The sequence below is a fragment of the Podarcis raffonei genome, chromosome 3 (assembly GCF_027172205.1).
Source record: "Podarcis raffonei isolate rPodRaf1 chromosome 3, rPodRaf1.pri, whole genome shotgun sequence".
Classification (NCBI taxonomy): Eukaryota; Metazoa; Chordata; class Lepidosauria; order Squamata; family Lacertidae; genus Podarcis; species Podarcis raffonei.
In genome coordinates, this window is record NC_070604.1 from 57859103 (window position 1) to 57873935 (window position 14833).

Genomic DNA, 14833 nt, shown 5'->3' on the forward strand with positions numbered 1-14833 from the left:
AAATACTGTTTTGGGTGCCTGCTAATGCTCCTCTTGAAAAGGCCAAGTAGGGCCTCTAGGTAGCATGTGATGCCAGTTTCAGAGCATTATTAGCCAGATGGTGTGTTGGAAATATTCCACTGCCAGCAGCTTGCAGCTGGCAAGACTTTGTATGAAATCTAATCCCCTTTCCTCAGTAACAGGACGTTTTTACCTTACTGCTAGCACAAATGCATGGAAATCCTTGCTTGACTTCAGTAATAGCTAGTAAAACTATTTTTTCGTAAGATTCATTGAATTCAGATATGTGTGGTTTTTTTAATCTGATATTTCTACAGTCAGAATTTTATTTTTATTATTTCTTGGATTTATATACCGTCCTTCATCACAAGATCTCAGGGTGGTTTGTCCTCTTTGATCCATAGCAGTTTCACTTCTACTAGGTAGCTGCCATCCTGTGAATTAAGTTGATGTCTCTGCACTCACTCAGGACACATGCACCTATAGACATCTGTGCACTGTGTTCAGGAATAAGGCCTTTTGAAACACAAAAGACTGGAAGGGACTTTAGCTCAAATGTGCTCAGAATTACTTACTTGGAACCCTGGTTCTTCTCTGCTGGAGGGCAGACTGCTGCCTGTTTGGTAGAGATGCTTTTGCCCCACCTGGAACATGATACTTTTGCCCAGTTTTGGGTGATTTCCCCTCCTGGTGCAGCCCCAGACCATACAGGAGCCCACTGACCTGCTGAAGGGGCTTTGTGGGTACAGGGGGCTGCAGAGGAAGAGAAAGGTTGGTTGCTCAAGATGCCTTCTGCTTGCACCCACCAATGAATTCAATTCCATTTGTATAACTAATGTTTCTCACACTATTTCAACACCTGACTTATTTCTGTATCTAAAATGAGTAAATTGGATGTTGAAGTGAATTATAAGAGGTTCACTGATTTGTGCAAGATAAGAAGCCCTTAACTTCTATATGTTTTTATCATGGAGTAAGTGATCATGTAAACTTGAGAGTACCCAATAGAGTGCTCTCCAAATGTTGCTGGACTCCAAGCCCCTGCATCTTCGCCCATTGGCCATCCTAACTGGGGCTGATGGGAATTGTAGTCCACAACATCTGGAGGGCACCACCTTGGTGATCCCTGATATAAAGAATTCAGTGTTGTTCTCTTTGGTGAGTGGATCAGTTTCATCAAGAGAATGGCACATGGATGACCAAAAAAATGTATTCTTTGTTAGTGTAAAATAATGATTGAAAGTGATTTATCTGTTAGCATAGAAAGAATTTGTATCTCAGGGTAGCATTCTGGGGTGACAAACCTCAAAAAAATACATTTTGAATCTGTCCTGAGAAAAGTTTACCAGCTTTCTTTAGAGGACGTATGGAGAAGCTGTAGCCCTTTAGGTGTTGTTGGACTATAGCTGCCATCATCTGTGACTTAATAATGACAATTTTATTATTATTGGCCATGCTGGCAGCGTCTGATAAGCATCGATTTCCAACAACATTTGGAGGGTCATAAGTTCCCCACCCCTGATATAGTGTGTGTAGGAGAGGTGTACATCTTTAAATATTAAATATACACTGGTTGTAGGTATCACACCATATTTCCCAAGTGATTTTCTAGATACTGGCTAGCTTTTAAAAAATAAATAAATAAGTGAAGTCTACTTTCATTTGTCTTAATATCAGGCTTTTCTTTAATAAAAAAAATACTTTTTTCCACAGGTCTCAGTCAGTTGTGGACCCTGGAGTGTTAAAGCGCATGGATAAAAACGAAGAAGAAAATATGCAGCCCTTGCTTTCTCTTGACTAACAATGTCTGAGCATCGAACATGAATTGGGGTGGAAGGTATTGCCTTTCGGCAACAAGCAAACCATTGGGAGGAGAATGTGTACCAGCCGGAATCCTATTTTTCATGTTAATGTAGCATAACATAATGAGGCAGCAGGTTTTGCCAGTCAGCCTGGAACATGCCTGCCCTGGGCTGGAAAACAGGGTGGAAAGGAAGAAGATGAAAAGGAGCAAATATCAATAATATATTCTGTTAAGTGCCAACCTGTTTGTAAATAGAGTCTATTCCTTCTCTCTGCATTTGTAAGTAATGGTAGGGATGTAGTACAGGAAAGGGAAAAAAAGAGTGGCTATTAAAATATGCCAGTTGAATGCACTGTAAAAGAACGAAAAGCACTCTGAGAAAAAAGAAAGAAATCAGACCTAAGTAACATTCATCCTTTTTATACAAAGCCATATTACACCTTTCATATGGACTGCTTTATTCTGTTCAAACATTTTTTCTTTAAACGAGAAGATATAGGGTCCTGTAGACATCGTTGTAACTGGTGTGATGTTACCTGTCAATCAGATTGTATTTCACAGACATTGCTGAGATTCATGATGGAGACTAGAAAGAGAAAGAAAGAAAGAAAGAAAGAAAGAAAGAAAGAAAGAAAGAAAGAAAGAAAGAAGGCATAGACACAGGGAGCCAAGCACCTTTCTTTGGCATATAAGACAACTGGTTTTTAATCTTTTAATACTAAGTTTGGGGTTTTGAGACCCATTTGGGTCCTGGGCATAAGGTGGGTCTGCCTCTTATCTGGTCCCCATTTGAGAACTTGCCTCCTTGACTGGATCATTTGTAGTAATGCTCAGCATTCCACCCATAATACTCAGCAGCAACAGATTGATGCATTTCTAAACCTTACAAAACTGAAGTCTGAATACATATCTATATATTTTTACCACTCTCTACATATAAAGTGTCATTGGTAGATAAGTATATGTAATCAAGGATTTATAAAAACAAATCATACCTATTTGGTGTGCTTAGAGTTTATTATAGATTGTATATTAAGACAATGTCATCGTTAACATAGTAAAAGATTAAGTACTGCATCCTACTTGGAGCAAGATTTAATTGTTATAAGTACGGTGTAGTACAATACCATGCTAAGGCCATCTTTTGTTTTGTGATGTAATTGTGTAGATGAAACATGTGCCATATTAGACAGAAAATACATTTTTACCTCAAAAGACCAAACAGTCCCTAAAGTGGACTGAACACAGTCAGCTGTAGTTTAGGGGTATATATTCATCTTTGATGTGTGCTGATATGCCTGTGTATTTTCGCCGTACATCAAGACAAGAATGTACCCTACAACTATACAGATCTCTTTCATCAGAATTTAATATGCCACTTGAACAGGAATGACAAGATCTCTTTCTCGCAAAAAAACCAAAACGTTACTACTGAACTCTTAAGGGCTCTGAAGAAATATATTGGAATTAATTATTGGATATTTAAGATGCCTAAGATCAGGCTTAATGCTGCGACAGATTGTGTTTCTATTGAAAATCCTCAGTTTCAAGACAGTAGAATGACTTGTTTGTTTTAAATCACCTCCATACCATTCAGAGAAAACCTTCAGATAATTTTTGGGAAAAGAGGAATTAAAATACATTCTGCCTGTACTGTCTTTGTGTAATTCAGATACTCTGTTGAGACACTATATGCATGTCTGCTATCATTGATTTCCACTGCAAGCTAATGTTTAAACAATGTGAGGCTGTAGTGTATTCTAGACCACTTAATGCTCAGTTAAGAGATTCTTATTTGGTTTATTTTTTCTTTTCCTTATTTAAATTATGACAATGGTGTTCTTTGCAGGCTAGAGCATTATGCTTGGTTACATTATAGAAGCATTCATCATTCTAATAACATGGTAAACAAGCAACCTATCTATTAAGCAGGGAAACCTTCATGGTGGGAACACTATGATGAATGCATTAACCAAAACGGATCTGTTTTTGACAGGAATGGCTTGTAGTTGACAAGAACTATGTTTATCACATCCAGAGAGCTTAAGTTGAAGGCTGTGATCTTAAAACAATGACTGCCTATTGTATGATATCAATTGCCCTTGGGCCACCTCACTGAATAAACACTTAACAGGCAGCCATGGCCAATCTAGGCTATCTGGCATATGTCCCAGGACCAGCAACTGTATCTGCTTTGACCCTTGGTGGTAAGTAAGCAGCCTAACTTATCACAAGACTGCAGCCTCAGAGTTTTCCTAGAAATACAGCTGCAGCACCTTTAGCAACATCAGCAGTAAGAACATTGCATGTCTCTCCATGGGGCTCTACATCAGTTCCCATGGAGTAATTTGATTAGATATGTGTTATTTCTCAATTGAAGCTCGGGTCTCTAACTTTAGAAGTTTCCTGTATAGCACTAATACCTTTTTGCATGGCTCCATAGGAATGAGCAAGCTGTTTAATGATTGGAATCCTTATGCTTCCAAACTGATAAGAGTTAGACAATTTGGAACAGAAAACATGCTAGGCAAAATGAAATGGTAATTTGTTCTTAGCTCTATAGTGGATAAGCTTAACTGCAGATGCAGACATTTGTAGCAATGCCAGACAAGAGGACTCTGTCTTGGTGTAGCACACAAAAAAAGAGTCTGGTGTTGAAAACAAAAATGAAACACATTAGTTGGCACCCGTCTGTCTTGGGAGACAATGGACAAGTGTTCCTTTACTGGTGAGATCAAACTGTTGGCAGGTTGCAACACTTACTGTGGCTGTAGAGACTGATGTGGGAGAGACATGATCTGTTGCAGCTGGGGCAGATGGTGACGTCCGGTTGTTCTGTTGCAGATGCACCATGGCGTTTCTTCTCTCTGTGATCCTCCCAGAAGTCATTTCTCCTATGCTATGGATACATGACTTGACTGCCTGTCTCCAGGCACTGCGGTCATCTGCAAGGGATTCCCATACAATGGGGTTTATGTTGCCAGACTTCATGTCATGTTCACAGACATCTTTATAGCACAGCGTTGGTCTGCCAATTGGCCTATGGAATCCAGTTAAGAGATCAGCTCACCTATTATGCAATTTCATCAAACCAGAGTGGCAGCAACATATAATGCATGGCTCCGAAATTATATGTGTGAAATGAATAATGGCATTTGTGGTACATCTTGAACTGTGTTGTGTACATAGATCTGGGTAGGTGGTGAATGAATGATCTTTCTCACGGTTAGAGTCGGGAGATGTTGTGTCATATGGTATGTTAGTCGCTCCGAAATCTTAAGATTTGAGATCTGCCAAATACATACAAGTTGATAGAGATAGGAAGCTCCAGGAACCCTGGAATTATGCTACAGTCAGTTTCTCATTGTACAATAATATCCTGGCTGAGGCAGTAGGCAAAGAGCTAAGCAAAGGCTTTGTTGAGTGGGAGAGCTGCTCACTTCATTATGAGCTACAGGAGCTATCCTTTCAGGACCATATGCACCATCTGTTTCCCTATAAATCCTTGTTCTCTGGCAAAAAGCTTTTATTCAGAAAGCCTAGGGTTTTTCGGGGGGGGGGGATAAATGAATTCAAGCCTCAAATACTGTGTTTTGTATCACTAGGGCCTGTCCCCATGATTCCTTCCATATATATGCTGTCGTGAAATGGATTATAGGTGGGTCTATTTCATAGGCTGAATCACTCTCATTTAGAGCAATAAAAAGATCTTTTTTCTTGCAGTGTCAGAACTAATTTGCCCAGAGTTAACATGTTCCATATTTAAGCTTCAGTCAAGTCAGCGGTGCTTAAGCCACAGTTGACAGTTTCCGAATGTACACAGACAGAACTGCTGCTGGTGTGACTGAGCATAGCTTTATTAATTCCACTTTACAAAAACTGAATTTCATTAAGGCTGTTATCCTGGCCTCACTTACCTGGGAATAAGCCCAGCTGAATTCAATAGGGCTTACCTCTGAGTAGTCATGGTTAGAATTGCGGTGTAACTCACTTTTAACAGCACAATCCCATCCAGGTCTACTCATTGGATATTAGGTATAGAAAGTGAGTATAGGTTGGCATCTCTAAAGGTTCTTATTTTTGCAATCTTCATGAAACTTCATAAAGGAAAAATCAATTTTACCTCATGAAACCTCTGTATACTAAGTGGCTCGCTTTAGTTTTATTTTTGCATTTGAATTCTTGACTCTATGTGCAATTTCTGAAATGCATCCCGATGTCTAATTCAGCTATTGCTGTAATGAACACTCAGATAGTCCTCTCAGGAGGTAACACCATGATTTTACATAATTCAGCCTCCATATTTTGCTGAGAATAAACTGATATGTTCCAAAGGAAGTACTCTCACTGGACAAAATCAGGTCTTCAGAGAGCACCAGCAGATTCTAGGCGCACTGTATGTCCCATAGCCACAAATTAATTCAGCAGCAGATTTTCAGAGGTGGGTAAGGGAAATTAATAGCTTATTCCTAAGCAGGCTTCCTCCTTTTATGAATTCAAGAAGGCTTATGATGCCAGTCGAAAAAGTCCTTCAAATGAGAAAGCCAGCCCCTTTGATAGCGGTGATCTAAAGGAATATAGGACATGATAAAATCTTACTCAGTTGAGCCTTCCTTGGGTACAACCTCAAAAGCAGTTTAGGAACCTCCTGTATCTATTTTACATGTTTGCCTGAATTATAAACTAAAACATACTGAGAGTTAGATCCTTGGCAAAGTGATTGTTTTGAATATCACATCATGGAGCAGCCATGGCCTGGAGGTTCAGCACCTAAATCTCAAATAAGAACACATGCTGCACATTTTTGTTACAGGACCAGCAATTTCACATTTGAGAGAACTCTTGGGGGGATTCCACACTGACCCAGTGAGTTGTTCACTTTATTTCTTAGTAAAGCCTACGACTTCATCTTTTGTCACCACTGCCTCAGATGCTGACTCCCTTCCCGAGAAAGTTAGTTCAGGGATCTGCCTTACATCTTCCACAGTTAAAACAGATGCAAATAATTCATTCAGATTCTCCACGGTCTCCTTTTCCTATTTTAGCAGGCCTTTGACTCCTTTGCTGTCTAAACATCCACTTACCTCTCTGCTCCTGGTGTTTTTTATTCTTGGGGATTGTTGGGTTTAACATTTTTAACAACATGCTTCTTAAATTATTATTTTCCTTCCATCCATTATTGTCTACTTGCATTTCTTTTGCCAAAGTTTGCATTCCTTTTCGTTCTCATTTCGACAACACCTCCATTTTACTTCCTTGACTGCTTGTTACCCATTCTGGCACCCTCTTGGTCTTGGTGGTACCTTTTCCAGTTCTAGCTAAGCTTCTATTATTGTGGTTTTTAATAACCCCAAGCATTCTGGAGAGAATGGTAGCTTTCTGCCCCTCAGGGCACAGCTGGGACCTCTGCCATGGCAATGATTTCACCCCTGCAGTGTTGGTCCCCAGCAGATATGCAAATGTGCCATCCTGCCGCCACACCCTCCATCAACATTGGTCACCACCAATATGTGGGTGGCAGCTGTGTTAGGGTCTCTAACTCTATTGGGTTGTGACTGTTAAATCTCAGTGCAAATCATGACTTCATTGCCACTGTTTTTATTACCACATCTAGTTTATGTGTAGCAAAGGGTTTACCAAACCCCTTGAAACAAGTTCACATTTCAGCCTAAATTAAGTACATTCTTACCGTTCTGAATGAAATATCTGAATTTTGACTGGCTCATGCCAAATCTCAGTAAAAAGACAGGCTTCTAAGAATACCTTTTGGTTTGTTGCCATCAACAGGCTTCTAAGATTTGTTAGAAGATTATGAGACCAGAGGCAGAAACTACAGCCAGGCAGTTTTGTGGTTTTATTTTGGATTAGATGCTTGATAGCAACTGATAAGGCATTAACATGGATGACAATATTAAGCATAAGTATGTTAACATGAAATCAAGCTAATGAGATGTCATTTCTTTTAAAGCTTTGAGATGTACTGTAAAGTGCCATATTAATGTGTATAGTAGTGCCTGTTAGATATATAAAGATGCGCAAAGCATTGCTTATCATATTGTGCTGGCATTATATCAAGATTTTTGTTGTTGTTTGTGTCACCGTTCTTCAGGTGAAAAATAGAAATTGAGGCCTAAATGCATGCAGATTTCAGATCTGTATTCTTTGCTAATTAATGTTTGAGGCTGGTGGAAAAAGTCAAGCTGGTAACTTCCCAATTCTTTTCCTGAAATTGCTCCACGTGGTCTGATTGAGAATTAACAACACCCTAGAAAATTGTAGGAAACATTAATCATTGGCCCATCACATAAGGATGGTGGAAACTTCATCACAAAAAAGGGAAAATGCACCTCAGGGCAACTGTTCTGTCGAAAAATGGTGCAAATCAGGCAAATGTTGTCTCAGAGGAAATGTTGGATGACTTGTCCATACTCTTAGTTGAGCACTGCTAGTCTGTAGTGATTAGAAGATTACTAATAGCACTAGCATTTGTGCTATTTTTATATACACATCTAACATTATGTCTTTTGGTCTCTGTGTGATGTGTAGCACAATCCTTCATATACCTTACTCAAAAGTAAGCCTCGTTGAACTCAATGGGGCTTACTCTCCCAAGTAAGCGGATGTGGGATTGCAGCCAGAAGCACCTTTCACAGTCACTCTCTTTTGTGTTATATGTCTGTGCTACCTGCTCATGTGACGTTTTTGATTAGGATGGAGTTAAGAATGGAAAGCAAATGATGCCGACAATTTACAGTGGCTTTGTGTAGACCATATTGCAGCCAAGTTACCTAGAGCTGTACATGCTGGATTTGAAAGAGAAAGAATAATCTTTTTTTTAAAAAGGAAACACTGGATGGTTAATTCAGAGAGGGAAATGGAACTGATTATTTTCCAGTGTTATTAAAAGCCAGCCAGTTTTCAGATGAGGCAGGGACCACATTCCCATGTTCGTTTTTGACGAGAAAGTTACCACATAATGACATTACCTTTTCAATTTCACCTGGTGAGTGTTCTTATAAAATGCACCTCCACATGGTGCCAGGTGGTATTTATCACATTAGGAAATGCTTGTGGCCTGCCAGGAGCCCCAAGGCGATATTAAATAGCAGGCACATTTATAAGAATGACCCTCCCTATGAAACTGACAGGGTAAAATTGTATTGTGATTGAATCTGGGAATTGGACCAAATCCATGTTGCTAATGAGAGTTCTGCTGAGAGAGATCTTTTTTCTTGTTCACTGTACTGACTGGGAAGAACGTATATTTATTGTACTACATTTGTGCCAAAACTGATCAGTATAAGTACATGGAATAGAATGTTTCATATTCATTTATTCGCGCAAGACTCTTTGAAAAGTTGTAACAAACCTTTTCACTTATTTATATAAACAATATATATTTGAACAAAAATAAACAACTGAAGCTAATTAGTAAGGATGGCTTCAATTTTGTCAAAATAAAGCTTTGATGAAAAAAATGGCTCAGGACATCTTGATTTTGTCTAATTTTTCATGGCTTTTTCCTTTTCTGACAGTACTGAGAATCAACAGTTTTAAGAAAAAATAGTAACCTTCTGATATGTTGCTTAGATGATATTAAATATAAACATCAGCAAATTTTTGAATTATTTTTGATCCAAACTCAATTTTTTGACCGGACCTTATTATATTTTTAAAAGTTGTTTGCATATCATAAAACTGAATTGCCTTCCTTCTAGAAGGAGCTCAGGGCAATGTACAATAAAAATCCCACCAGAACAGAAGAACATATCAAATGAACAAACCATATACAAATCAGTATACATTCCCTGGAGAAAGGGGAAAGAAGGCAGCATGTGATGTGTAAAAAGAAGAAGAGATTTGGAGGCTTTAAAAAAAATACTGCAGTGTTTTGCATTGTCTAGGAACTATAGAATGAACTCTGCCTCCCTAGAAGGTGAAGCTATGGCAAACCTGTTTTGTTGCTGTCTGTTGTCTTTGAGGATGGCTTTGCTGGATCAAATCAGAGTCCATCTGGTCAAGCATTCACAAACAGAGCACATTGGAAATAAATACCGTCTTCAGTTGTGTGTCTCCAGCCACTCTTAATCAGAAATGTACTGCCTTTGAACACAGAAGCCCCGTTCTGATTTATTATGGCTAACAGAATTTGTTTCATTGATTGCCCCAGAGCTCTAATGTTTTGACAGATAGATAATAATATCTCTCTATTAGCTCTTTGCACAATTCAATTTTTTTAACCACTATGTTTAGTTGGCCTGATCCACTGGGGCACTTATGTTCTTAATCCAAGACACATTTTTCTCCATCCTTAATACAGTCACATGCTTAGCTGACTGCTTTAAGAATGTTGCTGATGCTATATCTGAATTCCTTTTTCCTTTAGGCAGGCAAACATTTAATTACATGCTCTTTACAACACTCATGTTTACATCTTTAGCACGCAAGATCAAAAACATAAAGGTTGCCTATTTTACATCATGGATATAGTGATATCCTAAATTAATTAGCTACAAAAGCATTTCTAGCTTCAGAGTTCATTTGATGTTCTCTCCAAGGATGAACCTCCTACCTACTCGCTGCATTAAAAATAATAAAACTAGAACTTAATAATAATGTTTCATTTAAAATATGAATTTACACTTCTGAGAGACGGGACATATCTGCAGAACACAAGCTTAGGGCAAAAGTAGATGCACAAAACATGAAATGTAAATAAACAGCAGTCAGGTTTGGGGTTCAACATTTCTGGGGTTTGAAGGAGGTGAGATACCTTAGCCTTGGAGTAAAATGTGATCTTTCTCCCCTCTGGTTGTCTTCCTACCTCCCCTCCTTCTTGACAAGGTGTCTGAATGGGTTCACACACTGTGTACTAGATCTTGTGGCTTCCTTGGGTGCCTTGCAATCTGTTAGGGAATGGGGGGCCTTGCACTCTTTCCCTTTATTCAATCCACGCACCTGTCTTTGCCACCATTGCACACATCTTCTGTTATGCCTTTGGTAAGATTCTTTCCAGATCAAGTGTTGCATTCCCACTGTGATGCCCAAGTTCCCTGTGCCAGAACTCAAGGCAATCTGCACTTGCATAGGACTTTATCACTTTTGCCTGTTTCCTTGTGCAGTCTAGTTCAACAGCAGCCTAAAGGCTCCAGCTGGAAATTCCCCCCGGACGTTAATTCTGCCTTTGAAATCTCAGATTCAAGCAAATTTCATTGTATTGCCTCATCTGCTGTTACTCCACAGCTTCTTGGTTGCAGCACTGCTCTACAGCCAGCTATGACGGTTGCTCCTGAACTTAATTCCAAAGCCAGTAGGTGGAGGAGAATTAACAGTTGCCATGGTTTATTTCAATTTTATTGGGCATTGTGTGTGTGTGTGTGTGTGTGTGTTCCCCAGCAAATGATGAGTCACCATGGAAAGAGTTCATTGCAGGTTGAAAGTTGGAAAGCAACCAATTTATACTGGTGCATATTTCTGTTCCTGAGTGTTGTGGTGGATCACAATGTCTTGCTGCTGCACTGGATTTGAAAGATGCATTATGGCAGCAATTACAGCACATGGCAAGACAATTTTGTCAGGAAGCATGATGAGGTTTCTGGGATGGGGCCATCTAAGGTTAATGAAGAAGAAATAGATGGTGTCGCTAGCAGTTAAGAGGCAATTCGAAAAACATGCCGGTGACACTGATGGGAGAGAGAAAACCACAAGGTGGAAAAGTCACATACAGAACTGGGATGGAGGTCCACAGGCGGAATACAGCCCTCGGGGCAGGCCATGCCCCACTCCCAAGCTCCACCTCTCTCTGCCCCTGCTCCAATCTCTCCTTGAGAGCTTTTGTAAGGTTGGAACATGTCCTTGAACAGTGGCAACACTCCTCCTTGTCTGGCTGGAGAGATGCAGAAACCTTTGGCTATTGTGGGCATGGAATGTAACCTACAGTACAAAGGAAAGAGTCACATCCACTTTAGCTTCTGACCCTGCTAACCTTTGCCTCTGACCAAGCTCTGCATTGTGTTGGCAAAGCAGCAGACATTTCTGGCACTGATCCTGCACTGTGCTAAGCTCCCAGCTGCCTTGAAACCCCCCTGCCTTGGTAACTTGTAGGAGGGCAATGCAGTCTCACCTGCATCACATTGCTAGCTGCTATTAGCTACCATCAAACATGGACAGATAATAAACCCTCCTCTTCCCTTTTTAATGAGAAGCAGCAATCAGGTAAGAACCATAAGATTCAAGTTTGGTTTTCTTTCGCTGATTTCTCTTGCCGCACCATAAATGTATCCTTCCTCATGTCACATATGAGGAATGGAGGGTGGCTTGCACATCCGTTGAACTCATTAACTGGCTTGAAAAGCTGAACACAAAATGCTAAGCCCTGTGGCAGTGTGTTATAATTGTGCTTTCCCAATGGGAACAGAGTTTAACACTTTGGGGCAGTCTGGCAGAGAGCCAGGGTGTTCTCTAACGAGGATGGTCAGAAATGAGTTACAAAAGAGGATAGAGGAGTCCCCAGAGATAATAGCTGAATAATATGAATCCAGCCATGACCTACCTGTGAATGTGTTAACTACCATAATAAATCTCCACCTATAGAATCACCTGGATAAAAGCAGGGAGTTTTTTCCAGCCCTGCAAAACCTCCCTTTCTAATAAGCTGCCTGCAAAGGTTGGAAATAAAAGAGCTGCAGTCGTCCACTTCCACCTACCACCATGGCTGAAAGCGTCCAAACATTTCTCAGAGAAGCTGGAAGTTCCCAGGTTAAAAAACAGGAAAACCTAGAAAGGCATTGAGGCCCTTTAAACTATTAGGGCCCTTTAAACTGATCATGTTTTAGGTTAGGAGAGGGAAATGTGCATGTGTACAAGCTCACCTGGATTCAAAGCAAGACCTAGTGCTTTTCTTCTAGAAAAACATGGCTGGTGCCCACTATGAAGTTATTACAGTAAGTGCCACAATTTTAACCCTTGAGTATCTCCAGAAAAAAGCACTGGTCAAACCTTCTAACACATCAAGGCGAAAAACTGGGACACTGTCTTCTGGGGCCACGCTTTTGGGGGGGGTAAGATTGTGGCACCCAAAATGGCTGCTGTCCTCTCACGTGAAAGAACATGATGTCCCGGTTTTCCCCAGACAGTTCAGGGGTTTGCTGTGTGTGCAAGTCTCAATTCCTTCTTCTCGATTAGCTCTGTTATATTACTATTGACATCAAAGGAAATTTAGCATGCCCTCTTAGAAAGCAGTTTTATCATTGCTTCTTAAGTGGGCCTATTAAATTTCATTTGAATTCCAAAGTGCTCTTTTACACATGCATTACGTGGCTTTGTACATACAACATTATATTTTTGTTGTTTAGTCGTTTAGTCGTGTCCGACTCTTCGTGACCCCATGGACCAGAGCATGCCAGGCACCTCTGTCCTCCACTACCTCCCGCAGTTTGGTCAAAACAACATTATATGATCATCCCCATATTGTAGATGGGAAACTGAAATGGAGAGAGTTGAACTCACTTAGTGAGTTAAAGGCAGGGGCAGGTTCTGAGCGAGAAACTTCTTGTTAATGCAGCTCTGTTGTTTACCGACAACACTATGTCAGCAGCACTTCTGTAGCCTCACCTCCAACCCCAGTCACCCATGATGCCTAAAAAGGTGTTCCCCAAACCGGGAAGATTTGTTGAGCATAGCAGTATAAGATGATGCATTTGGGAAAAGAAGGGTAAGTTCAAAGTGCCTAATCTATTGACAAGATAAAGAGAGGAAAAGGAAATGAAGGTAAGTATCTAACTTTGTGTTTAGATTTTGTGAGTCACCATAAAATGTCATAAAGCCACATGATTATTCCTTCGTGCTCATGTAGCAAAAGTATTGGAGTACTGAGGATTTGGAAACAAGGAAGCAGTGAGGCCATGGACGCCGATATTACGTTGTTTTGTGTGTGTTATAGAAAGGCATTCCGCCTTCACATTAGTCCTTTAATTGCCCTGTTACATTAGGTGCCTCTAAAGCAAGAGCAATAGTCCTACCAAACCTCATAAATATTAATAGTCCAGAAATAACTTTTAGGCTAGTCCCACATGAATGGCTATATTATGCAAAAGAACAGCATGCAAGCACAGACAGGCAGACTTGTGGGAGGCGATTAGAATGTACGAGCGGATCTATCCAGACATCTAAATCACATTTTCTAAATACCATTATTCATTTCAATTTCGGAGCTAGGATTTTTATGAGATTTATTGTAATTTGACTCCCCAGGTGCTAAAGAATTTAGAATGGCTGTCAGAAGCTGTATCTTTGGGGAATTGCAATCTCTAAATAACACTGAAGGGAAACGTGTTTCAAAGTAATGGGAATTACATCAAATATTACCTTGGTCCCTGCACAGCCCAACATTCATTAGCTGAAACAAATGTATTGCTGTGCTGTATTTCCCAAGGGGCCACAGAACCCCCAAAAGTTCTAGCAAATGCAACCCTATGAAGGTTGGGGGGAAGAGGGAGATAGTGGTGGAGAAACTGCCACTTCCTAAACCATGCAGGGCTCATACCTGGGCAGGATGGAAGGGAGCAACATTCCCCCTCCTCACTGTTGTTTTTCCTTTTTAGGATATTTCCCCTTCAGTTTGTTCCAGTGGGAGGGGAAATGTCTGAACCAGATACAAGGCTGATGTAGTTTCTGACCCATTCAGAGCCATGACCTAGGAGGGGCTTTGGACCTCCCAAACTTGCCCCTGATCTGCCTCTGTCCTAGGACACCCAGTTTTGACCCTTAATAAAGGTGTATCAGCAATGGCAGCAGAGTTTTATTTGATTGCACAGGGAAGGTATCCAACCGTGGATCGCCCTCTCCATCTGCAGAAAAGGAGGTTCACCGTATCCTGCAACCTCTTGCCCACTCTCCAGAGGAGCGTAGGATTGCTCTCTTAGTTGCCTTGTGTCAGAAAACAAGTACTTAGGGAAGGGTGGATTCAAATTTGCCTCCATGTTAAATCATAGCTGTCAACTTTTCCCTTTTCTTGTGAGGAATCCTATT

At 40.4% G+C, this 14833-nt stretch overlaps 1 protein-coding gene across 2 annotated transcripts in view; it reads left to right on the forward strand.

Annotated features, from left to right (window-relative positions):
* CLVS2 (clavesin 2) overlaps positions 1-2411 on the forward strand; it is a 37015-nt gene extending 34604 nt beyond the window's left edge. For both annotated transcript variants that reach the window (XM_053381817.1, XM_053381816.1), the window contains exon 5: positions 1714-2411. In XM_053381817.1, coding sequence (XP_053237792.1) covers positions 1714-1801 — 88 coding nt within the window. In that variant the 3' untranslated portion in view covers positions 1802-2411. The remainder of the gene's footprint in view (positions 1-1713) is intronic.
* Positions 2412-14833: the final 12422 nt, after the last annotated feature.